Source organism: Syngnathoides biaculeatus, chromosome 23 (assembly GCF_019802595.1).
Source record: "Syngnathoides biaculeatus isolate LvHL_M chromosome 23, ASM1980259v1, whole genome shotgun sequence".
In the NCBI taxonomy this organism is placed as follows: domain Eukaryota; kingdom Metazoa; phylum Chordata; class Actinopteri; order Syngnathiformes; family Syngnathidae; genus Syngnathoides; species Syngnathoides biaculeatus.
The window spans coordinates 5,268,783-5,294,482 of NC_084662.1; the positions used below are offsets into that span (position 1 = coordinate 5,268,783).

Consider the following 25,700-nt stretch of genomic DNA (forward strand, 5'->3'; position numbering starts at 1 on the left):
TAACTCTGGCCCCCCAAATGAGTTGTGCCCTGACACAGGTCCGTATGGTGTAATCTTTTCATGCCAATGTTTATAAATACATTTTGGGGGCTTTACACCTATCAGGATTTTTGGGACCAATCACCATTCTGCGAGTTTAAAAAAATGAAAACTGATCACCAATCCGATCAAAAGATTGAGCAATGTCTCTCTTTAAATGATTTGTTCATTTATTGTATATAGTTGTGAACTGTATACTGAGTATTCTCTCATCAGGTCATGATTTCTAATCTGTCATGTCAAACCAACATTACAAAATGGCAGAGATAAAACTCAAAGTTAGCACATAACTTAGTGTAATTAAATTACTTATTTGTAATAAAATTACTTCAGACACACCAAACCTTTATAGCGTGATTGGACAGGACTCCAACATGTTTAGTAGAATCATTAGTGCTAGCACTATCTTGCTAGGCTACATCACAGTTTGTTGCCTGCTTGTAAGCCATACATTTTCTTGCAGTAGTGTGACATACTGACCCAAGCCCGGATAAATGCAGAGCGTTGCGTCAGGAAGGTCATCCGGCGTAAAACTTTGCCAAACACAATGAGCATTCATCAAATGAATCCCGTACCGGATCAGTCGTAGCATGGGTTAACAAAGTCCGCCCTCGGCCCTGTTAACCTGCAGGGCGTCGGTGGAAATTCAGCTACTGTGGGTCGAAGACAAAGAAGAGGAGGAAAGCGGCTTAGTCGGCAGAAGAAGAAGAGGCACAGAGCCTACAACTGAGTGAAGGGACTTTGAATGTTGGGACTGTGACAGGAAAAGGTCAGGAGTTGGTTGACATGATGATAAGGAGAAAGATTGATATATTGTGCATCCAAGAGACCAGGTGGAGAGGTAGTAAGACTGGAGGTTTAGGAGCACGGTTTAAATTATTTTACCATGGAGTAGATGGGAAGAGAAATGGAGTACGGGTCATTTTAAAGCAAGAGCTGTTAAGAACATCCTTGAAGTGAAAAGAGTAGAGTGATGAGGCTGAAATTTGAAACTGAGGGTGTTATGCATAATGTAATAATGTAATAATAATATAATGTGTCTCCGAGAAGGCTGTGAAGAGCTTAGGCCGATGGTACAATGCTTCTCTTAAGGACAAAGAGCAAGTAGAGCAGCTCCGAAAGGAGAAGGCCAGTGGCCTGGAAAGAATTGACAGAACCCTGCTTCCTGGGTATTTGAAGCTCTGGTGCTTGCAGAATGGGTTACTTCTTTGACTTCTTTAGGCATTCACCCTCTATGATATCCCACCTTCAAAGGTAGAAAAGCTGGAGAGACTTATTAGCTCGTTTGTGAGGAAGTTCCCAGGTGCCTCAACAGCATTGAGTTTTACGGTAAAAGGATGCTACACCTGCCCATTTCCAGCCTTGCAGAGCAGTACAAGTGCAAGTACAAAGTAAGACTGGAAATAATGCTGCTGGATTCCAGCGATCTACTGATAGCCCAGACTGCCCCCATCCTGGTCACTGGGAGGAAGTGGACACCAGTGGCTGCAACTGAGCAGGCAAAGGCAGCACTCAGACACAAGGACATCATTGGTGAGTGCAGGAGGGGAGACGTTGCCTTGGGCTTGGGGCCATTAGACCAGTATGGAGCAAGGCCAATACTGCTGAGTGGCACAAGCTGGTGGTCCAGGAGGTACGTCGAGAAGAGGAAGCACAAAGGTGCGTACAAGCCTGTGTCGCAGGCCAAACAAGGGCAGTGGTTGGCCTGGGATGGAGTGGAGGCAAGGAAGATCACCTGGAAGGAGCTGTGGGAGATGGAGGCATTCAGGGAAAGCTTTACCATCAGAGCTGTATATGACGTCTTGCCTTCTCCCACAAACCTAACCCAGTGGTATGCCAAAGATCCCAAGTGCCTGTTATGCCCAAGTCCTGAAACACTGAAGCACATCCTGGTTGGTTGCAAGACCAGCCTTACTCAAGGCCGTTACACCTGGCAGCATAACAAAGTGTCTCGCTGGTGTTCTAGAGAACTAGCAGATGAGGGTGAATGCCCTCCCACCCTTGTCAGCCAACTGGAACCAAGGCTGTTTGTTCAGGAGGCGGAGAGTCAAACCGGCCACATGAACAAGCCACCAGACAGCAGACAGCTGGGCAGTGCACGAGACTGGAAACTGCGGCAGACCTGGACAAGAAGCTCTGCTTTCCAGTTGAGATTGCAACTACCACCCTACAACCAGATTTAGTGCTTTGGTCTGCCTCTCTCAAGCTCATCCACATCATCTAGTTCACAGTGCCCTGGGAGGGGGCAGTCGAGGAGGCATATGAGCGGACGCGGCTAGGTATGCAAGACTTGTGGCCAAAGTGCAACAGCAAGGCTGGAGAGCAGAGGTACGCCCGGTAGAAGTTGGCTGCAGAGGGTTTATAGCCTCCTCAACATCCAGGCTACTCAGAGAGATGGGAGGCCGAGGGAAGGCCCATAGGCAGGCTGTCAGAGATCTCTCCAAGGCGGTGGAAAAGGCCAGCCATTGGCTGTGGATAAAGAGGAAAGACCCAAATTGGGACTTCAGGAGAATTGATGGCACCTAGGGGGTGAACCTGGGACGCTGGTATTCACTCCTGAACCCTCTTGACAGTGTCGTGGGCCTATCAACGATACACTTGATGACGGAAGGAAGCCCACTTGATAAGCTGTAGAGTGCCATCATTTATTTGAACATCCCACAGAGTCTCATCAGAGCCAAAATATGCATAAATAGAGGGATTTTAACATCTAATCCTACATAATAAATCTGATTAGCGGATATGCCCACAGGCAGGATGTGACCGAGAGTTGAAAGAGAAATACTGGAAGGAATTCGATGAAGTATTTCTGGGCATCCCAGACAGAGAGAGAGAGTTGTGATTGATGCAGATTGCAATGGACGTGTTGGTGAAGGAAACAGGGGCGGGGAAGAAGTGATGGGAAAGAACGGCATCCAGGAAAGGAACTTTGAGGGACAGATGGAAATTTGTTGACTGGCGCCAGTCGTGTGCTGAATAGATGGAAATAATACTTTGAGAAGTTGATGAATGAAGAAAATGAGAGAGAAGGAAGAGTAGAAGAGGCAAGTGTGAAGGACCAGAAGGTGGCAAGGATTAGCAAGGGGGAAGTTCGATAGGCACTACAAAGGATGAAAAATGGAAAGGCAGTTGGTCCTGATGACATACCGGTGGAGGTATGGAAGCAATTTGGATAGGTGGCTGTTGAGTTTTTGACCATCCTATTCAACAGAACAGTAGCGGGTGAGAAGATTCCTGAAGAATGGTGGAAAGGTGTGCTAGTTCCAATTTTTAAGAACAAAGGGGACTTGCAGAGCTCTGGCAACTATAGAGGAATAAAGTTGATGAGCAACACAATAGAGTTATGGGAAAGAGTAGTGGAGGGTAGACTCAGGTCAGAAGTCAGTATCTGCAAGCAACAGTATGGTTTCATGCCTAGAAAGACTACCACAGATGCATTATTTGCCTTGAGGATGCTAAATGAAAAGTACAGAGAAGGTCAGAAGGAGCTATATTGTGTGTTTGTGGATCTGCATGTGGAAGTCTAGTGTGTTGGAAAAATATGTTGGAAAAGGACAGGACATGTATCACGGCAGCAGAACAATGGTGAGGTGTGCTGTGGGTGTGACAAAAGAATTTAAGGTGGAGGTGGGACTGCATCAGAGAGCAGCTTTGAGCCCCTTACTTTTTGCTTTGGTAATGGATAGGCTGACAGATGAGGTTAGACTGGAATCCCCTTGGACCGTGATATTCGCAGATGTTGTTGTAATATGCAGTGAAAGTAGGGTGCAAGTAGAGGAAACAATTAAAAAGATGGAGGCATGCACTGGAAAGAAGAGGAATGAAGATTAGCCGAAGTAAAACAGAATATATGTGCGTGAATGAGAAAAGTGGAGGGGTAAGAGTGAGGCTACAGGGAGAAGAGATAGCGAGGGTGGACGACTTCAAATATTTAGGGTCAACAATCTAGAGCAATGGTGAGTGTGGTATGGAAGTGAAGAAACGGGTCCAAGCAGGTTGGAACAGCTGGCGAAAGGTGTCTGGTGTGTTATGTGACAGAAGAGTCTCTGCTAGGATGAAGGGCAAAGTTTACAAAACAGTGGTGAGGGCGGCCATGATGGATGGATTAGAGACGGTGGCACTGAAGAGACAACAGGAAGCAGAACTGGAGGGAGCAGAAATGAAGATGTTGAGGTTGTCGCTGGGAGAGAGCAGGTTGGATAGGAATAGAAATGAGCTCATTAGAGGGACAGCCAAAGTTGCATGTTTTGGAGACAAGGTTCGAGAGTGCAGACTTCGATGGGTTGGACATGTCCAGAGGCGAGAGAGTGAGTATATTGGTAGAAGTTTGCTGAGGATGGAGCTGCCAGGCAAACGAGCAAGAGGAAGACCAAAGAAAAGCTATATGGATGTTGTGAAGGAAGACATGAGGACAGCGGGTGTTAGAGAGGAAGATACACGAGATAGGCTTAGATGGAAAATGATGACACGCTGTGGCAACCCCTCACGAGACAAGCCGAAAGGAAAGAAGAAGAAGAAGTCTGACATAGTCCAATTGTGAAAGACCAAATTTGTCTTGTAGTCTGATCCAGGTGTTATCGGCCTCAGACGTGTTGTCTGTCCCACACTGACGACTTTTTTTAATCTTTTTTGGTCGGATTTTTTCAGTACTATGTCAATAGACATGCAACAAGGCTAAAAATAAACTGGGTTTTGGATTCAAATATACTGTACACTTACAGCTAAATGTCTTTTGCAGAGCTGATCACTGGCATCATTGATCAGATTGGCAAATTATCACATTGAAGCTGACTAGCCGATTAGCATAAAATGCTAATTATCGGCCGGTAGTGATCAAGTTAATCAAATCAGTGTAAATTCTAAATAGTAGCAGCCTACTCAAGAAATAATTCTCCCCTTTGAGAAATGCATTTTCAGATGATGACCACACAATATTCCATAAAATAAAAGGCCCACGTCGGACAAGCTGGTGTTTGAGGGGTGTGACATTACACAAGTGAGTAAAAGCATTAAAAAGTGCTAACCTCGCCAACCAAACGCCCACCTGTCCGACACACGCTGGCGCTGACGTTGATGCGTAATAGACTGAAATAAGTCTCTGACCTGGGTTATGGTTGTCAGCCAAGCAGTTTATCAAGTGAATCCAATTGACCCCTCCGTGGATGTTGCGCAATCCGCGTCACTGACAAATCAGAGGCCAGAGATCTGCATTATCTCGGACTCAAATCTCAGACAACGCTGGCTGGATGGTCCAGTATAGCTTTTGTTGTCGTTTTGTCGCATATTTGGGTTCTTTAACAATAGATATGGTTAAGAGGTGTAGTCACGGACTTTATAATGGTGACGACAGGTATCCTGAAAGGCTAGTTGGTGGAGTTCAATTCGTACCCTTTCCAAAACTGAAGACCCAGTACGAAAAATGTCTTTGATGGATCAAACTTTGTGTAAGACCACATCATCAACTGAATCCATCTAAAATCAACCGGAACAGAAGACCGAGTACGAAAAATGTCTTTGATGGATAAAACCTTGAGGAAGACCGCATGATCAACTGAATCCATCAACCGGAACAGATATGTTTGCACGAAGGTAAACCCTAAATTTGATTTTCAATACATGTCTCATATAAATGAATTAGCAGTTCTTCGCTTGCATAACATAGCTAAGTGTGAATGATTGACACACTTGATCTGTGTTGAGCGATATTTTGCGATGATCTGACTGCACAAACGTGTCTGTTCGGCGCTCCCGAGCGAAGCTAAACCGGACTTTGTTTGTTTGCACGAAGGTATGCCGTATATTTGATTTTCAATACATGACTCATATAAATGAATTAGCAGTTCTTCGCTTGCATAATATAGCTACGTGTGAATGATTGTCACACTTGATCTGTGTTGAGCGATATTTTGCGATGATCTGACTGCACAAACGTGTCCCATTGTTCGCGGCAAATTAGCTAAGCTAAACCGGACTAGCAGTCCTAAAAGCCTTGGACGTGCACCGAGACACCAAGACTGAAGGAAGGATGTTTGAGGACACTAAAGTAGTGATTGTCGTACTCGGTCGGGACTTGCGTAGGTTCGGCACTAATTCAAGAATAATTATTGAGGGGAGCGCGAGACGTTACACAAAGAAAACGAGACAAACAACTCGTAAATCAAGCCTCGCCTTCTTTTCTTTCATACGGTGGTTCACAAACGGCTATACAGATACATATACAGATTCTGCACACAAGTGTGATATGTAACACGAAAATAGGAAACTGTCAATGACGAATTCGTCTTTGGGTTATAATATATTATATTATGTGGCTTCTCGGTCTTCCTCTGACTCTGGAAAGATCTTGCGCTAATATCAATGGTTTCTCCGTCGATATGCATATAAATACCATTGAAATACCCCTCGCTGAAATACTTGAACCCTGCTGTCTGCTTTTCAACAATATTTCACTGTTAGCTAAGAATGCGAGTGAGAAATCAGCCGGTAAATCGGACAGTTTCGCTCTATTCCTTTCTTGCTGCGCCGATATTTTTCCTAATTGTTTGTTTGACGTCAGCGCATGTGGCGTGACGTCACTTCAGGAGGCGTGGTTAAGTGCCCTGTACGGAGGGGTCAATTGTCTTTAAACAACAAACTGCTTCGCAAATGACACGTTTTGAAATCTCAGATGTTGTGATGTAGTTGTGCCAATTAATATTCAAGTATCAGCCCAATTCATGATTGCTACATGGTCTCTTATGTCAGGATAAATGGCTGAGTGACAAACCGCTGTGTCTGGTGTAATGCTTAAACCTACAAAATTCAAAGGAGTTGAGGAATACATGTATGTCTTGAATTTATTTTTGAATAAATTCCTAAATACTTGGAACCAGAATTCTGGCCCATTTCATGGAATATGACTTGTTAAACATAGGTTTTTACACACTGGAGTTTTCACTCATTTGATGCTTCAAGTAGCTCTGCTTCAACTTCAGGCCAAACTTAAATTGGGACTGGTCGACGTCACACATTAAACCTCATTGTGAAATAGCAAAGTTGAAAAAATAAAATAAATCACTTGGTCAACTTTCCGGTACAACCTCTAAACGTGAGTTTCAAATTTATATCCAGACTACTTTGAAATTTCATTCGAATACAAATACAATTGTTTCAATGTTAAGTGTTTGCATGACTATATTACTCCCAACTTTAACCACCACCTCTGATTACAATTGTAGATCAGAGCCATTCTCTCCAAAAAACAACTTGTATCAAGCTCAGGCTCCGGCTCCAATCAAACTGCAGTAAGTCTTTTGCGACATCTCGTTGCACCCTTGCATGTCAAACAGTACAATACAGAACAGTTACTGTACTAAAGTAAGTTCTCTTCTGTTACTTTCATTTTTAATGACATTTTCTCGATATTCTTTTAATTAAGAGTACAAGTGGTGGGATTTCTTCATTGAGTGGTCTAAAATGGCTTGGAAAACTTCGTGGAAAAAGATGTAAGTTATTTAATTTTTTTCCCAAACCTACATATTTGAATTGATTTTCATAGTAACACCTTGTTTTTGGTCCTGCAGATGTCTACCGTGTGTCAGAAGCTCTGAACTCAAGTAGCACTGGTGGCTCTGAGTCATTCTCGAATATTTGAATCATATTATCAATCCCTCATAAAATGGGCTTCGTTCCAGATTTTATAAATCAAACTGCAGCGAGTCATTTCATATTGCTTTTTTTTGCTAAAATAATTGGCACAAACACTTTTCATGCGTTCACTGAATAACGTATTCTTGTATTGTGCTGCATGTATTGTTTTAAGGTCAGCTTCAGTTATATTAAAAGGTAGAATAATAAAACACCTTAACGTTGACAGCCATGTGACAATGTATTTGGTGACACTGTTCCTCATATGTAAATAAATAAATAAAAACAAATGTTAAATTCGTAGTTAAGGTCTTATGAGGTCCGCAGAGATTTTGCGAGGTTTCGTGGAAATTTACAAGCATTTTTTCATAAGCTTCAAGCTTATTAACAAAATGTGGAAACTCAGACACTGTTCGTCCTTGACTGTATACCATACGGCTTTCTAGAACACTATTAGCTGCAACTGCATTTATAGGTCAAGTGTCATGAAATGGAGGATTTTTAGTATGTTATTAATGAAAAAATGTCAGCCAATATGGGCCCATGCGTTTTTTTCACAACAAAACATGATTTTGATGTATACAGCTTTTTGTAATGTTATGAAAATCCTCTCGAGGGATTTGTTTTCGAGAAGAAGCAGGAAGTGGCGTAAAGGACAGCGGCGCCCCCAGGTGGACTCGTTTGTTTCCATTAGTTTTACCCCGAGGAAGGTAGCTCGTTGTTCTTTCGTGTTAGCCAAAATGCCGGCTCATTGCATTGCTGGACATTGCTTGAACACTCGGGAGAATGGAATTACCCTTCATAAGTTTGAACTAGACCCGGTTCGTTGTGAAAAATGGATTGCACTGGTGCAGAGGACGAGAGCTTTATGGGTTCCATATCACAGGTAGGTGTGTATTCAGCTACTAAAAAACAGTAATAGTTTGGGACGGACCACGTAATCGGTCTCTCATAACGTAACAAAAGATCCGCGTATGAAATATGTCGATGTGCGCGTCGGACGGCGTCGGGCTACTGCGCAGATGGCGGCGAATCTGAAGAACCCAGCCAACAATGTCTCACTCAGCCTCGTGCACGCAGTAATGCGCCCCGGCTCGATAGTGTTTATCGCCGACTGCGGTGGCTGTGAACAACCCTCTAAAAGCAGCACGCCTCAGCTCCATTATATGCCACCACGGCCCCGAAAATCAGCCACACTGGCTGAGGCGCCGCGTTTGGCAGTCACAGCTTCTGCGAAGGCTGTGCTTCGGGCTTTGCGGACGGGGGCAGCTCTGAAGAACCCAGCCGAGAATGCGTCACTCAGCCTCGTGCGCGCAGTAAAGCGCCCCGGCTCACTATGTTGTTCATCATACTGCGGCGTCTATGAACACCCCCCTAAAGCAGTACGGATCGGCTCCGTCATAAGCCACACCGGCCGGCTGCGACGAGCCGCGATGGCTCATCTCCGCCTTAGAAGTGGATCGGACGGGGATGTGGTTTGGCCGTGATCGTATATCATCTGAATATGGCTGGAAACAATAGTGTAATATTGCCCTGAGGGCTCAAAACAACAGTGTAATATTGCCACGGTAACTTCACTCGGTTGTGTGGTGTTGTCCTTTTTGAAAAGAGCTTCCGTGTCAGAAAGGACGTGTTTGTCTCCCATAGTTAGGGTGCATCGCGGGTTTTCATTGGCGAATGTCTGGGTGACATCACCTACAGAGGATGCGGCCAATATGGCGACCACTTGGATATCGTAGAATGACACTTCTGCAGCTTTGCGCATGGATGACGCGTTCTCCGCTCGCATTTATTTTTTCATATGGAGATGTGCACTGCAATTGACTGGCATGATTGACCACTTCAGGGTGTTCCATGCCTCCTGCCGATGATAGTTGGGATAGGCGCCAGCACTCCTGTGACCCTCCTGAGGATAAGCAGCTCATAAAATGGATGAATGGACAATGAATGCTTCAATGACAATTACTAAACTGTCATGAGCAAGACTTGGCCACTGCCAAGGTGCGTGGCCACGCCACTGCTCTGGGTGATGTCACCTGTCACCGCTCACAGCTGTTTCACATTGCGACTGTAATTACACAGTTAAGTTGGAGTTTTTGTCGCTTGCGTTTGCCAGTTCGTTGCTTTGTGTTTGGGTTAGGGTTTGGGTTAGAGTTGCATTCACTGCCTGTGGGCCTCTCCGCTCTACGCGTAAGTTAGAGCAACCTTAGTCACAGCAATTCTCCGCCCTTTTATTTGTTCCTCTCCTGTTGAGTTGTTAGTTTGCCCCATAGTCATCGGACCTTGCTGCATGTCTTTTGGATCCCGCCTAGCCTAGCATTTCTGTACCTCTACCTTGTCGGACTGCTACACCATGTATGACCCAGTTTCCAGAATAAACTACATTGAACGTTATGCCTCTGCCTCGAAGTCCTGCATACCGGAGTTTCGTGACAGAACGAACAGGCCAGAACAGGACCCAGTGGGAAAGGTGAGGCATCGGCGACCACATCGCTGGGGACGCCGCCCGCTCAAGGACCAAGAATCTTCCATTCGGGTGGGCTCCGTTATATCGTCCTCTCCTGCCCGGTCAGCCACACCGCCCGTGCGTCACAACTACGTGCCAACCGTGACCTGCTCACCACCGCATATCCTTTTGGACTCAGATTTATCGTATTATGAGGAAGACCTAAATTTATGACTGGCTGCCTGAGTGTGATTCAGATATTGAATCTGAATTTTACCTCCCGGTGATGAGTCTCAATGAGTTTGTTTTGCGCTGCGCAGTGAGCAAAAGACACCGCCATCGTTCATCTATGCCTCGCTGGCAACGACCGAGCCTGGGGGCCCGGAGGTGATGGCTTAACTTCCAGCCCAGAGGGAGGAGGGGTCCGCAACTCCCGAGGTGCAGCGACGCAACGATCACGACGTTTTCTATCTCAAAATGCGGGCGGAAATAGAGCAGCAGTGTGCCGAACTTAAGGTCCTCACAGACCAGGTTCGTTGGGAATTAGATCACCGGGAGAGCTACAGCGTCAAAGTTAAACAGCGGACTTGGCGAACGAAGATAAGCCTGACATAGCGCCTCCAGTGTTTGTTTTCCAAAAAGACAAAACTCAGAAGTGATTTGCAGAGGGCTTAAGTACAGAGGATGGAGAGGATTGAGATAAAGACGAGACAAACTATTTTCCTCCAGGGAAAAGGGGGAGGACTTTATTACTCCCGTCGCTCCATTCTTTTTCCAAGAACAATGAATTCATGTGCCCCAGTTTCTGCCAGTCTCCCACCGGGAACTCTTACCCTGAACCAGACAAGAAGCCAGTCGGGTTCCATCTAAACCTTCGACTCTCAATCATGGGCAAGCGCCCAGTTCAGGTGTGCTAAGTCAGAAAGCACAACAACAACAACGCAGCATTCTGCGACCTACGGTTCTTTAGGAGCCACCTTCCAAATCCTACGCTAATGTTCAGGCGGCGACGACTCAGCGCCTGCTTCCGGCTCCTGTCCTGGCGACCACGACAGGTATCCGGCCGGATACCTGTCGCGGCCGCCTCAAGTTCCTGTACAAGGAGCGGCGAAGACTCGTCGACGGCCTCACGTTCCTGTCCCGGCAGCGGCAACAGCTCGTCAGCCGCCGCAAGTTCTTGTCCAGGCTGTGGCAAAGGCTCGTCGGCCACCTCAAGTTTCTGTCACGTTGGCGGCGACAGCTTATCGTCTACCTCATGTTCCTGTCCCACAATGGCGAAGGCTTGTTGGCTGTCTCACGTTCCTGTGCCAGCTGCGGTAAGGGCTTATTGGCCGCCTCACGTTCCCGCCCTGACAACGACGACATCAGGGCCCCCTTTTTACCGGTGCCGGCGGCGACAGGTATTTGGCCATCTCATATTCTTTTCTCGACGGGTGGCGGCTGCTGGCTCTTGCTACGATGGCGACCCATCCCCGGCCGCCTCTTGCGGCTGCGTCACGTTCCCGTCTTGACAGTGATCGGCACGAGGCTGTCTCACGCGCCTCCGCGCAGCGACAGGTATTCTTCCATCTCATGTTCCTGTCTCGACAGCGACAGGTACACGGCCGCATCACGCCCCAGTCTCGACGCCTGCTGCCTCCCTCTCCTGCTTTGATGGCGACCGATTCCCGGCCATCTGAGGACAACACCACAGCGGCAACCGTTCCACGGCCGCCTCATGACCAAGCCTCGGCGGAAAACGGTCCCTGGCCACCTCACGATCACGTCCTGGGAGATCTACGTCTGGAGCCGTCTCCTGCTCCCGTCTGGTTCCTGCTTCGCCTTTGGGTTCCTCCTCGAGGATGTCCACCTGAATCACCCCGTGGGGACCCTGGTGCTTGACATCCGGGCCAACCTCCTGACCTGCTAGATCGGACACCTCGCTTTGGGTGGCCTGGATGTCCACCATATAGACTGGGGTAGGGTGTTTTTTATTTACTGTTGCATATAAGAAATGCTATTCATGTTACATACCGCAATTAAACAACAACAAAATATATTAGGCCTGCTTTGTACATCCAATTAAAATTTGGACCTCAGTTTCATGTGACATGCTGTGACAAAATAATTCTGATGAATCATGTGGGATATTTTTTCGTCTTCACAAAGATCTTCAACAGGTTTCTAGACCTGTGTGAAGTACCATCCTTTCTTCAATCGCTCCACAATCATGTCGCTCCCAAAGAAAAGCAGCAGTCTCAACTCTTATGTAATGACTACAGCCATGTTGCCTTGACATCTGTGGTCATGAAGTCCTTTGAACGCCTTGTGCTGGACCACCCCAAGAACGTCACAGGTCTGCAAGTGAACCCGCTGCAGTTTGCCTATCAATCCAACAGGTCTCAGGATAATGCCGTCAACATGTGTCTGCACTTCATCCTTGAACATCTTAACAGCAAGTGTACCTATTCGAGGATCCTGTTTGTGGACTTCAGCTCTGCGTTTAACACCATCATCCCTGAACTCCTCTTCTCCAAGCTTCTCCAGCTTAGCATCTTGCCTGCCATCTGCCAGTGGATCTACAACTTCTTGAAAGGCAGGACGCAGGAAGTAAGGCTGGGGGACACCCATAGGTTGCGTCCTCTCCACTCTACTCTTCTCTCTCTACACAAATGACTGCACCTCAAGGAACCCGGCTGTCAAACCCCTGAAGTTCGCAGATGACACCACAGTCATTGGCCTCATCAAAGACGGTAATGAGTGTGCGTATCGACAGGAAGTGGCGAGAGTGAAACTTTGGTGTGGCCAACACAACCTGGCTTTCAACACTCTAAAGACTGTAGAAATGATTGTGGACTTAAGGAGGAATCCTTCACCACAGCTGCCCCTCATGATGTCCAACTGTCTTGCGTCAACCATTGAGACCTTTAAATGTTTGGGAATTACATCGAACTCAACCTGAAGTGGGAGATGAACATCAACACCATCCTCAAAAAAGCCCAGCAAAGGTTTTATTATATTATAGACAAGGTTTGTGGCTTCTGAGGAAGCATGGCCTGTCACAAGAGCTGCTGAGACAGTTCTACACATCGAGGCAGTACTGTGTACCCCCATCATAGTCTGCTTTAGGGCTGCCATAAAAATGGACGAACTCCGACTGCAACAGACAATCAAAACCACTGAACAGATTCTCGGCACCACCTTACCCTCCCTTGAAGACATGCACGCCACTCAAACTAGGTCCAGAGTGGGCAGGATCCTTTCAGACCCTCCACATACTGGCCACCAGCTATTCCTGCTCCTTTCATTGGATAGACACTACCAATCAATCCTAATCAAAACTAGCAGGCATTCAAACTGAACCTACCATTTTCTGCCTTGCTCCATTGTTGCGACACATTATTAGTATTAGTAACATATACTGCAGACTATCGCACGATTCCTGACTTTGCACTGCACCCGTTGTACAATTGTCATTGCACTGGTCTATAACGATGAACCGTGAACAGGTAAGGGCACTCTGTACAATCTTGACAGAATGTGGGCAGTTAACCCAGTCTAACTGCTCAAAACACGAGAAGACGCAGTATCTTTGCACACCTGTGATTCTGTCAGAACTTTTCCTAGAAAAACAGCTAAAACAAGTCTGAGGACTGTAGAGTGAACTCAAACCAACCAAGATTGTTTTTCTCGCGAAAAACAGATAGGGAGAAACACTGTGTGAGTGCGCTCCCTCAGACTGCCAAAGTGGTAGTCCCTGTCTGCTCTTTTTATTGCTTTCTCAGGTCAAATAGTTACATGGTGAAAATTCTGACACAGATGGCTACACCAACAGCACATAAACATTAAGGCTGCAAGAGTGTCCTGATAAACCCACAAGAGACAAAGCAGGGAATTGTTTAAAGAAACGTTTATGGCATTTGGGGGTATCATCTTGTGGTAGAAAGGCGTTATCTCCTCCCAGTGTTGAGGAGTATTTGCTTAAGATCAAAAGGGAAACACGCTGAGGTCACGATGGAGACATCGCTTCCCAGTGTTCAGGAGTATCATCTTGAGGTTGGCAGGGGGGCATCACCTCTCAGGTGTCACTGAGTCACACTTCAAGACATGCATGCAGCTCACAAAGAGAATAATTCAGACTAAGACTAACAGAAACAAACACATGACAAAACAATCCTAACAGCAACTATAGTAGATAGATATACTTTTATCATGAAAACTAACATAGTCATGAATTCCTTAACACACTTTTATAAGGAATACTTCCCTATTAATTGAATGTCTATTGTTCTTTGTTCTTATTAGTTGTTCTACTCAGAACTCAACATGAATGTCGCACCAGGGCGACACTGACTGGCAAAGACAATTTCCTTGTGTGATTACAAACTTGGCCATTAAAGCTGATCCTGATATGAGCATTACTGAGTTCCAAACCAGTGACGCTGTGAATATGTGTCCAAATGTATGTCTGTGTCTATATATCACCTGCCACTAAATAAAACCCAGTGAAGTCCAGAGGTGTGAACCTCATAGAGTGGGGCTGCTTTTCAACAAATGGTACTGGAGACTTCGCATCATTAAAGGAAGATTGAAGAGACAAATCTAATGAGACATTCCTGACAAAAATCTACTGCCGTTTACATATGAGGATGATGAAAAGAATGAAACCATCCAATGCATACTGTCAAGGAAATCTCCTGGCATTAATCTAATTGTAAAACCTAGGATAATAACTGAAACTCCATCCATCCTCCATACATATTCTCAGATGTTTAATCTCACAATGGTCATAGGAGTGGTGTAGCCAATCACAGCTATCTTCTGGCAGGAGCCAGTATACACCCTGAACTGGTTGTCAACTAATCAAAGAACACACCTAAACAAACAACCATTTGCTCCCACATTCACACATACGGGCAATTTAGAATCACAAATTAACCTATCACCGCCGGGCCTCTCGCTAGAGTGAGGCTGCTTCCAGTCAGAGCCAACATCGACGACCTCACCACACTTACCACAACCAAGGCCTGCACTGCACGATTGTTAAAAAAGCTGCAGGAAAACATCGAGCTGGCACGCATGAAGATAAAGGCGAGTAAATCTAAAAGCATTTCCATCATCAAGGGAAAACTGTCAAACCACCAATTTCATATTGGTGAGGAACCAATTCCAAATGTCTCAGAGAAGCCTGTGAAAATCTTAGGCCGATGATACGATCCCTCTCTTAAGGATAAAGAAGTAGAGCAGCTTAAAAAGGAGGTGGCCAGTGGATCTGAAAAGAATCAACAGAGCCCTGCTTCCTGGGAAGTTGAAGCTCTGGTGCTTGCAGTACGGGTTACTTCCTCGACTCCTTTGGCCACTAACCCTCTATGAGATCCCGCTCTCAAAGGTAGAAAAGCTGGAGAGACTGGTCAGCTTGTTTGTGAAGAAGTGGCTAGGCCTTCCCAGGTGCCTCAGCAGCATAGGGGCTCTACAATAAAGGGATGTTACACTTGCCCATTTCCAGCCTGGCAGAGGAGTACAAGTACGTCAAAGTAAGATTGGAAATTAGGCTATTGGATTCCAGCGATCCACTTGTAGCCCAGACAGACCTCATCCTGGCCACTGGGTGCAAGTGGACTCCACTGGCTGCAATTGAACAGGCAAAGGCAGCACTCAGACACAAGGACATCGTTGGCCGAGTGCAGGAGGGGAGGAGTGGCCTTGGGCTTGGGGCCAGTAGACCAATATGGAGCAAAGCCACTACTGCTGAGTGGCGCAACCTGGTGGTTCTGGAGGTACATCGGGAAGAGGAAGCAAAAAGATGCACCCAAGCTGTGTCGCAGGTCAAGCAGGAGCTGTGGTTGGCCTGGGAAGGAGTGGAGGTAAGAAAGATAACCTGGAAATTCAATTCAAGGCAAGCTTTACCAACAGAGCTGCATATGACGTCTTGCCTTCTCCCATGAACCTAAACCAGTGGTATGCCAAAGATCCCAAGTTCCTGTTATTCCCAAGTCCTACAACACTGAAGCACACCCTGGTTAGTAGCAAGACCGACCTTACTCAAGGCCATTACACCTGGCGATACAACTGCTGAGAGTGTCATGGGTCTATCAGCGAAACACTTGATGACGGAAGGAAGCCCACTTGATAACCTGTAAGGTGCCATCACTTAATTGAACATCCCACAGAGCCTCATCGTAGCCAAAATATGCATGAATAGAGTGATATTAACATCTAGTCCTACATAATACACCACGCATCCTTCTGGGATGTGGGAGGAAACCAGAGTGCCCAGGAAAATCCATGCAGGCACAGGGAGAACATGCAGGTGGGTTCGGGATTTGAACCCTCGTCCTCAGAACTGCGATGAAGATGTTCTAACAAGTTGCACCACCATGCCTAAAGGTTATGAACAGAATTGTTGACAAAGGGCAGCCTTGGGGGAGTCCCACCATCTCTAGAAACAAATCTGACTTACTGTCAGCAATGTGGACCAAACACATGACACTGGTCATACAGGGAACAAACAGGTCGTGTTAGAGTACAATCCAAAATAGTGCCAGAGCACCCCCTATACCAAGGCAATATTCTTAAAGTCCTGTTGTAAAGTAAATGTAGACTTGTTGTGAACTCCCATGCACCTTCCTGGACCCTATTGGGAGTGTATTGTAGAGCTGGGCCACTTTTTCCGCACCCAGGACAAAATCAATGCTGCTCCTCCTAAATCTGAGATTCAACTTCCCATTGGACCCACCTCTCCAGAAACCCTGAATAGACTTAACCAGAGAGGCTAAGCAGGGGTGTGATCCCATGTAGTTGGAACACCCATCGCTCCATTTTTGTTTCATTAAGCTCACTATGGTTGCAGGTGTGCATTCACTTGTGGTGTTTACATAATTCACCCGCGGGACCTCGAGTTGGGGTGCGGAATTTGGTTAGGTGGGCTGGTCGATATCCGGGGACACCCACGCGCTCTGCCCTCGGCTGGGCTTTCTTGTGAAAGGTGATCCCAGGAGAGCTGGTTTCGACTGTTACCATATCTTTAAAAAGTGAATGAGATTGAGTGTGTTGGTGGGCTGGTCGATATCCGGGGACACCCACGCGCTCTGCCCTCGGCTGGGCTTTCTTGTGAAAGGTGATCCCAGGAGAGCTGGTTTCGACTGTTACCATATCTTTAAAAAGTGAATGAGATTGAGTGTGTTGGCCACATCCAATATGGCAGCTAGGTCGACGTAGAAACCACATCCAATATGGCAGCTAGGTCGACGTAGAAACCTTCACGAATGGGTTATCTTTGTATTTATGCATATGTCTGTATTGCAAACAAACTCTACGCAGCTGCCCGCTACAGCCAACCCACTTCAACGTGCTGCCTGGAAAGCGGATACTTCAGCTGTTCTATTCGGCAGCAACGTTCCTGGAGGATTAGGTACAATTTCCCTGTCACGCTTAAGAGCTCTTTGTGATTTGCCTCCATGAGTGTTAGTAACCCTCTTTGGCTCTCAAAGTACACAACGTGTTGTTCAACCAGCTGTTTTAGTTTGAGATGTCCGCTTCACTTAGCTAAGACACTGGACATTTGCTAGCACAATGAACGATACCTTTCCTCCAGTTAAGAGACGATTATACTTATTTGGTGGTTGTTTCGGAACATTTAATGGCGATGGAAAAGGTTTGGGTACAGGTTAGCGCAAAGAACCAGCTGTGATTTAAAATCAAAAGAGCGAAGCTTTGAATCGGTGCACCTTTGACATGCTTAAACGTGTATTCTGCGTCCTCGTGACGTCACTGTTTGTTTACGACCCCATATTGCCGGTCAACCAAAGCTGCTCAGCAATGTGGGAATTGCTGAACCGGAGTAGATTTTTCATAATGCCTGAAACCTGTTGTGCTGTTTGTTGTCACAATAAATGAGACAGTTCTTCAAAGATATAATTTTATAGAATACCAGTTGAAAAGACCAGAAAAGGTCAATGGATTTTGGCAATTAAACAGGATGGATGGTGCCCTATGAAATACTTTTAATTAAATACATTTAATTTCAGGTAGGAATTACTCATCTCAATTTCAAATTATTAAAAAGTATTTATAATGCCATGTTGACTCATTTGAGAACAATGCGTTTTTAAAAATAAAACGTCACAGAGAGTTTTACGAAGGACACCTCCCTGTCCTAATTTCCTTTTTCACAATTTGGTATTTGTATTGAAAAAAAACTATGTGGGATTTATTCCTGATTGAGTACAAATCAAGGGAAATTGTATACTTTTAATTGGGCCTGTATCTAGCCTCTGCAACGACGGATTACCAACGAAGTATTTGTCTGCGTCCAGACTTGTATACGCTTTCAAACTTAATTGTGTAAATCTCAATGACTTTCTCACCAGATACATGTGTATATCCAGTTGTCCAAGACAGGGAAGTGAATTAATCGTCAAGGTTCTTATTGGCGAAAACATCCTCTTTGGCATTAAATATGGATCCTCTTTGCCAAGGGTGCTCAATCCGTCAATCACGATCGACTGGTCGATCGGGAGGCAGTTTCGGTCGATCGCAACAGCGTGCTGAGAAAAAAAAAAGACATCAGCTGTATTTTTTTTTTTTTTTAAAACTTTAGCTCACCGCCCATGTGCAAACAATGACAGTACAGGAAAACAGGCTATCAGTGACTTCACCCCTATTTTAAGCTCTCGCTTAATAAATCTTAACAAACGTGAGTATGGATACTCCAGTAAAGAAGACAAAAAAACGTATCACTTTCACACGAAATGGGAGGCGGACAATTTTTTAACAATGTCATTTTCAAAGTGCGTTTGCCTCATCTGCCAATGAAGTTAAATGCTTAGCAGCATTTTCAAACTGTTCATGGAAAATACGACACCGACATTCCGCCGAAAAGCAAGCTGAGGATGAGAAAAGTGAATGAATTAAAATCCCAATTGGCCGCACAGCAGTCACATTTCACACAATATACCTTAATTTTTCCACGTACCTCTGTTTGTTTTCACCTTCTAAATGTTTAACAGTATCAGACAAAACGGAATTAACTTTCAACAATGCTTTGTTTGACCGGCAGTATGGCAGCATAAATAAAAATCCCGTAATTTTATGACGTAGGTGCATTCCCTCTATGTGATATAGACATTGACTACTGTAAAAGAAATGCCATACAATAGTAATTATGTCTCAGTTTTGGAAAAACAGTTGTGTACAAGCATTGGTGAATATGTAACTGCTTTACACGTTCCAATCTACAACGTTAGGACTATCTTTTTGAAAATGTGGCTTTATGAATAACTTCATCATTGAATGAAGCAATTTTTACAATTTGTACTGCCAAATAGAATCTTGTGCAGCCCTCTTTCATTGCTGATACCTCTCACATGAGGATTTAAAATGTTAGAAATGCCTTTCAGTGTGATAGTTCTGTATACTACAGCCACAGCAATAATACTATCATAAATTATGTACTAAGTCTTATCAGATGTCACACCTATTTAATTATTTTGAACTAACGCACATATAAGATTCAGGGGTTACACGGTGTTACCCCATCAATCAATTTTATTTCAAATAGCACTTACCGTTTTGGTGGCTTTTGCTTGACATTCACTTCAATTAAAACATATGACTATTAATAATTGAGCCTCTCTGTTGGGGCTTTATGCGCACTTTTATCATGTTAACCATCTAAGTATGTACACCAAATCTATCAGTTTACAAAGGTGACAAAGCTGTCTTTGCGTGATTGCTTCAAATAACAATGTCTCAGGAGTAATGTTTACATCATCTGTAAATACACGCTTATGGCACTGCTCGTGAATTTGCATGAAGGAATGACCTGTTGGAAATTGCTATTTTATATATGGATGTAAATTCATATATTGTAAGATAAAAATCACAGTATGGTATGTTAATTGAAGATTTTAAATTAGTAGGTGTGGAGTGTGAATGGTGGTTTATACTGGCCCTGCGATTGGCTGGAAACCATTTCAGGGTGTAACCTCCCCACCCACCTGCCTGAAAATAGCTGGGATTGACTCTAGCACTTCCTTGACCCTGACTCATAACGGTCATAAACGGACAGAAAAATGGATAGATGGAAAAACTTTTTTTTTGTAGAGCGACTTGTTCGATTACCCACTTAAAACTGTGACATGCTTTTGATTTGTTTTTCTCTCAAGTTTTCACACTCTAATCCTCTTTTTATAGCTTCCCAACAATATCTGTTGAGTTTTAATGAATATTTTGAAGATAATGTATGTACCGGTAAATGCAATAAAACTGATCATGTCAACAAAAAGAAATTCAAGGACTCTGGGCACAATCCATTTTTTACACTTTGAAAGTAATTGTAATAAAAATAAGTCTTGGAGTCAAAGATTCGCACAATCAAACACTGACGCAAAAGTAAGTGGTTTAAGTAATCTTTTTACACTAAATGTCAATTAAGTGTGAATATAGGCCTTGATGAAAAACATTTTGATTCCCAAAAGTAAAGCAGAAGTTAATAGTATGTATCTGAGGTACAAAAAACCTTCATGTAACTCGGGAAAAAAAAAATATATATATATATTGGGGGGAGGGTGATTCTCTCGAGATCGCTCATTGTGATGCAGTCACCAAGAGAAGATTGGAATGAATGAGGTCATTTAGTGTGCATATTGTAAGTACCTCAAAAATATTTCGCACACAGCCAGGGGTGCACCATACTGAGATATTTTTTTGGGATGGATAGATTTGTCCAGATGCTATTTTTGACACATATTAAGATAGCCACTTGGGGGCAGTGTTGTGAATGCTATGGCGCAACAGAAGTTCTGTTTTGTATATCACAATCAAAACGTATTAAGACCTGCTAGAGTGTATGTAAGGTGACTAGCCTTTTTTGCAACAAAAAAATTAATAAAACACTTCATGTTCAAAAACATTACAAACCCTATTTAACTGTGAATGTCATTTCCTGACTGGTAATAAAAAAAATGAGCAATAATAAATATCAAAACTATTTTGACCAAATACCCCTAATAAGTACGAATTTTCTTCTATCCAGATCAGCAGGTGATCCTTGTGTGACGATATATTGCATATGGTATAATGCAGTACACAGCCACCTCTTACAACAACCTAAAAATATGCAACACTTTTAATGACTCAAAATGAAAACAACTTCCATGCATCCATTTTCTTAGCCGCTTAGCCTCACAAGGGTCACGTGAGTGCTGGAGCCTATCCCACCTGTCAACGAGCAGGAGGCAGGGTACATAGAGCAATAGCAATCGCACATAGAGAATAAAACAACTCAATATCCATATTGAAGACAATACAAATGCACTCTCCTGTAAATAGTTTGACTTTAAAATTATATTTTAAGTGATGACTGTCACCGTTGTTGTTTTTATTTTCTTTCTGTACCATTAGCAAAACTTAACCCTTTTGCTTCTCATTTTGCTACCAAGGCTAAACTGATCCTCACAGCTGATTTGATGTTGACCCAAAAATTCGAGATAAAGACCTCGTGATGCCAAAAAACCATCTCACTATGTTTACACTTGAAACTGTTACACAGTATGGCTGTTTTAGTGGTGGCTGACTGACTGGAGCCATTTAGAAGGAAATCTTCAAGCGGATCTTTTCGCTACTAGTGTTGTTTAGGGACATGGCTTCAGATATGTTCGAGATAAATATTTTACTTTTCAACAGGGATGAAATCCTACCCAGGATCCAGATTTTGACATGCTGGTTAGTCTTGCCTTAAAAGCCTTGGCTAACCTCTAGGAATTTTAGGCATGTATCCACCATATTATTGTCTTAACCTTATTTAGTGATACAATATATCCATAAATGTTGAGATAATTTTACATGTTTCAAATGATCAGTTTCCCTGTGCCATCTTTGCACCAGCCCGGCAGCAACAGAAAGAATCCCATATTGAGTGTTTTCTATTTGTTCATTCATTTAATTTGCTTTCAATGTTTGCAATTAGTGGAACAGTGGCTGAGTTGGAAAGCGTTGGCCTCACAGTTCTGAGGACCCGAGTTCAATCCCCCGCCTGTGTGGAGTTTGCATGTTCTTCCCGTGCCTGCGTGGTTTTCTCCGGGTACTCCGGTTTCCTCCCACATCCCAAAAACGTGCAACATTGATTGGACACTCTAAATTGCCCCTATGTTTTGTGTTTTTGCTCCCTGTTTACATTTGTGTGTTTTTCGGTCGTCTTGGGACTCAAGTACACAAGAAATGACTTGCTAACCATCAGAGTCTTTTCCGGACTTTTTTTTTTTACAACTCTCGGCAATTTGCAGAATGGAGTTCTCCCTGTGCCTGCGTGGGTTTCCTCCGGGCACTCCGGTTTCCTCCCACATTCCAAAAACATGCAACATTAATTGGACACTCTAAATTGCTCCTAGGTGTGATTGTGAGTGCGGCTGTTTGTCTCTATGTGCCCTGCGATTGGCTGGCAAGCAGTTCAGGGTGTACCCCGCCTCATGCCCATTGACAGCTGGGATAGGCTCCAGCATTCCCACAACCCTCGTGAGGATAAGCGGTGAAGAAAATGGATGGATGGATATATATAGTTGTCATTTTTATTGTTTTTATCCCGTTTTAAATGTTTTATCTCTTTGTTTTCAAATGCTTTTCATCATGTAAAGCATATTGAGTTACTTTGTATGAAATGCGCAATACAAATAAATTTGCTTAGCTTTGCTTTATGTCAACTGTTGAGACTTTCAAGTTCTTGGGAATTACAGTCTCACAGGACCTGAAGTGGGAGACAAACATCAATTCCTTCCTCAAAAAATCCCAGCAAAAGATGTACTTCTTGGGGCTTCTGAAGAAGCACGGCCTGTCACATGAGCTGCTGAGGCAGTTCTACACAGTGATCATCCAATCAGTACTGTGTACTTTCATCACAGTCTGGTTTGGGGCTGCCACTAAAACAAACTCCAACTGCAACGGACAATAAAAACCGTCGGCACCACCCTTTCCACCCTTGAAGACCTGCACGGCACACAAACTCGGTCCAGAGTGGACAGGATCCTTTTGTACCCTCCACATCCTGGCCACCAGGTCTTCCAGCTACTTCCATTGCGTAAGCACTACCGATCAATGCGAGTCAAAACTAGCAGGTATTCGAACAATTTTTTTCCCTCAGGCAATTACGTCATTAAATTCTTGATCAGTGAATCTACCATTTTCTGCCTTGCGCAGTCTCTACAACGGGACACATTATTATTATTATTAATACCTACTGTAGACCACGGGTGCCCAGACTGTTTTACCCCAAGATCTACTTCTCAAGCAGCCTCTCGCAATGGGGTGAGGGGGTGAAGGTGACTTTTTTTTTTTTTTCGAATGAACAATGATGAAATAGAAATACCAAGTCACAAAGATCTACCCACTACAAAAATGCAAAGCACATTTATTTTAAAGCATATTGAGGATTCTTTATGTGTAAATGTATGTTTGTGTGTCTTGCATAACTGCATGAGCCAATATTACACAACATAATTAAATAAAAAAAACATTTTGTAACTATCTGAGTTCACGTTGATGATCACTAAACGCCATACGAAAGAAAATGCACACCTGGGCTGTGCCAATCACGTCAGTTGATTCGTCCAACTGCAGTGAGAAACACAATCTCCGATGTCCTTCCACACATCACCCATGGCTTCACAGTGCCGTATAAATACTCCTTTACAGCTGCAGAGATTTTATTGAAGATAATATTTCCACCTTATTTTTAAAGGTCAAGTGTCATCCCTATAATCATTCCAAAATAGATATTGTAATGAAAAATAAATATAACATTATTCACTTCAATATCTATACGAAAAAATAAATATGAGCAGAGAGCGCATCATTCATGTGCAAAGTTGCAGAAGTGTCATTCTACAACATACAAGTGGTCACCATATTGGCTGCATCCCGTCCGTGACGTCATTCGGAAATTCGCCAATGAAAACACGCGGTGGACCCTACTATGGGAGACGAACACCACCCTTCTGACATGGAAGCTCTTTTCGAAGAAGAGAACATCTCACAACTGAGTGAAGTTACCGGGGCAATATTACCCTATTCGAGCCATATTCAGATGATATGCGGTCATGTCCAAACCGCCTCCCCGTCTGATCCACTTTCGCGGCGGAGATGAGCCATTGCGGCTCATCGCAGCTGTCCGGTGTGGCTCATATTCGGCGCTGAGGTGGCTTATCACGGAGCCGAGCCAGGCTGCTTTAGGGCGTTGTTCATAGCCGCCGAAGTACGCGATGAACAACACCATCAGCCGGGGCGCTTTACTGCATTGTTGTTGCACGCGGCTGAGTGAGTCATTGTCGGCAGCGTTCTTCAGATCCGCCGCCGTCCGCAAGCCCAACGCGCAGCCTTCGCTGAAGCCGTGACCGGCGGACGCGGCACCTCAGCCGGTATGGCTCATTTTCGGCGCCGAGGTGGCTTATCACGGAGCCGAGCTGGGCTGCTTTAGGGCGTTATTCATAGCCGAGCAGTATGCTACAAACAACACCGTCGAGCTGGGTCCCTTTACTGCATTGTCATCGCACGCGGCTGAGTGAGGCATTGTCAGCAGCGTTCTTCAGAGCCGCCCCCATCCGCGAGCCCAACGCACCGCAGCCTTCTCTGGCGAGCCCGACGCCATCCGAAGCGCACATCGACACATTTAGCACGCCTATGATTATGCAGATCTTTTAGTACGTTGTGAGAGACCAATTACGTGGTCCGCCCCAAACTATTATTTTTTTTTTAGTAGCTGTATACACACCTAACTGTCATTTGGAACCCACAAAGCTCTCGTCCTCTGCACCTGTGCAATCCATTTTTCACGACAAACCGGGTCGCTTGCAAACTTATGAAGGGTAAATCCATCCTTCTGAGTATTCAAGAAATGTCCAGCAATGCAACGAGCCAGCATGTTGGCTAACACGAAGGAACAACAAGCTACCTTCCCGGAGGTAAAACTAATAGAAACAAATGATTCCACTTGAGGGCGGCCCTGCCGTGCACGTCACTTCCTGCTTCTTCTCGAAAACAAACCCCTCGAGAGGATTTTCATGCATTTTCATGAAGTTACAAAAAGTTGTCTACGTCAAAATCATGTTTTGTGGTGAAAAAATGCATGGGTCAATGTCGACTGCCGTTTTTTTCATTAATAACATACTAAAAATCATGCATTACATGACAGTTGCTTTTTAAAGGATTGCAACGAGCCAACTATGCTTCTTTATGTGTGATGTGACAAAATTACGCTTCAGGGACTGGTGTGCGGCCAATTAGGATTTTAGTTCGTTCACTTTTCTCATTTTCAGCTTGCTTTTCGGCGGAATGTCGGTGTCGTATTTTCCATAAAAAGTTCGAAAATGCCGTTCTACATTTCACTACACTGACAGACGAGCCAAACGCACTTCGAAAATGACATCGTGAAAAAAAAGTCCGCCTCCCATTCCATATGAAAGTGATAGGTTTTGTCTTCTTTCCTGAGGCATCCATACTCATGTTTTTTAAGATTTCTTAAGCGAGAGCTTAAAATGGGAGGGGAGGGGGCACTCACTGACAGCGTGTTTTCCTGTACTTTCATCGTTTACACCTGCGCGGTGAGCTCAAGTTAAAAAAA

The 25,700-nt window shown here is 44.4% G+C and overlaps 2 protein-coding genes across 9 annotated transcripts in view; both read left to right on the plus strand.

The window, feature by feature from the left end:
• The window catches only part of LOC133496245 (adhesion G protein-coupled receptor F5-like), a 60,718-nt gene extending 52,751 nt beyond the window's left edge, over positions 1 to 7,967 (plus strand). For all 3 annotated transcript variants that reach the window (XM_061811578.1, XM_061811579.1, XM_061811580.1), the window contains 3 exons: positions 7,257 to 7,322; positions 7,457 to 7,523; positions 7,602 to 7,967. In XM_061811578.1, coding sequence (XP_061667562.1) covers positions 7,257 to 7,322; positions 7,457 to 7,523; positions 7,602 to 7,672 — 204 coding nt within the window. In that variant the 3' untranslated portion in view covers positions 7,673 to 7,967. The remainder of the gene's footprint in view (positions 1 to 7,256; positions 7,323 to 7,456; positions 7,524 to 7,601) is intronic.
• Positions 7,968 to 17,327: 9,360 nt separating this feature from the next.
• The window catches only part of disp1 (dispatched homolog 1 (Drosophila)), a 96,800-nt gene continuing 88,427 nt past the window's right edge, over positions 17,328 to 25,700 (plus strand). For 2 of the 6 annotated variants that reach the window (XM_061812385.1, XM_061812392.1), the window contains exon 1: positions 17,363 to 17,501. Coding sequence is in view for 1 of the 6 variants with exons in the window: in XM_061812383.1 (XP_061668367.1) it covers positions 17,356 to 17,501 (146 nt within the window). In the remaining 5 variants the exon portion in view is untranslated. Of the gene's footprint in view, positions 17,502 to 25,700 lie in introns of all 6 variants that reach the window. The other 4 variants (XM_061812386.1, XM_061812390.1, XM_061812383.1 and 1 more) reach the window with 3 other exon arrangements.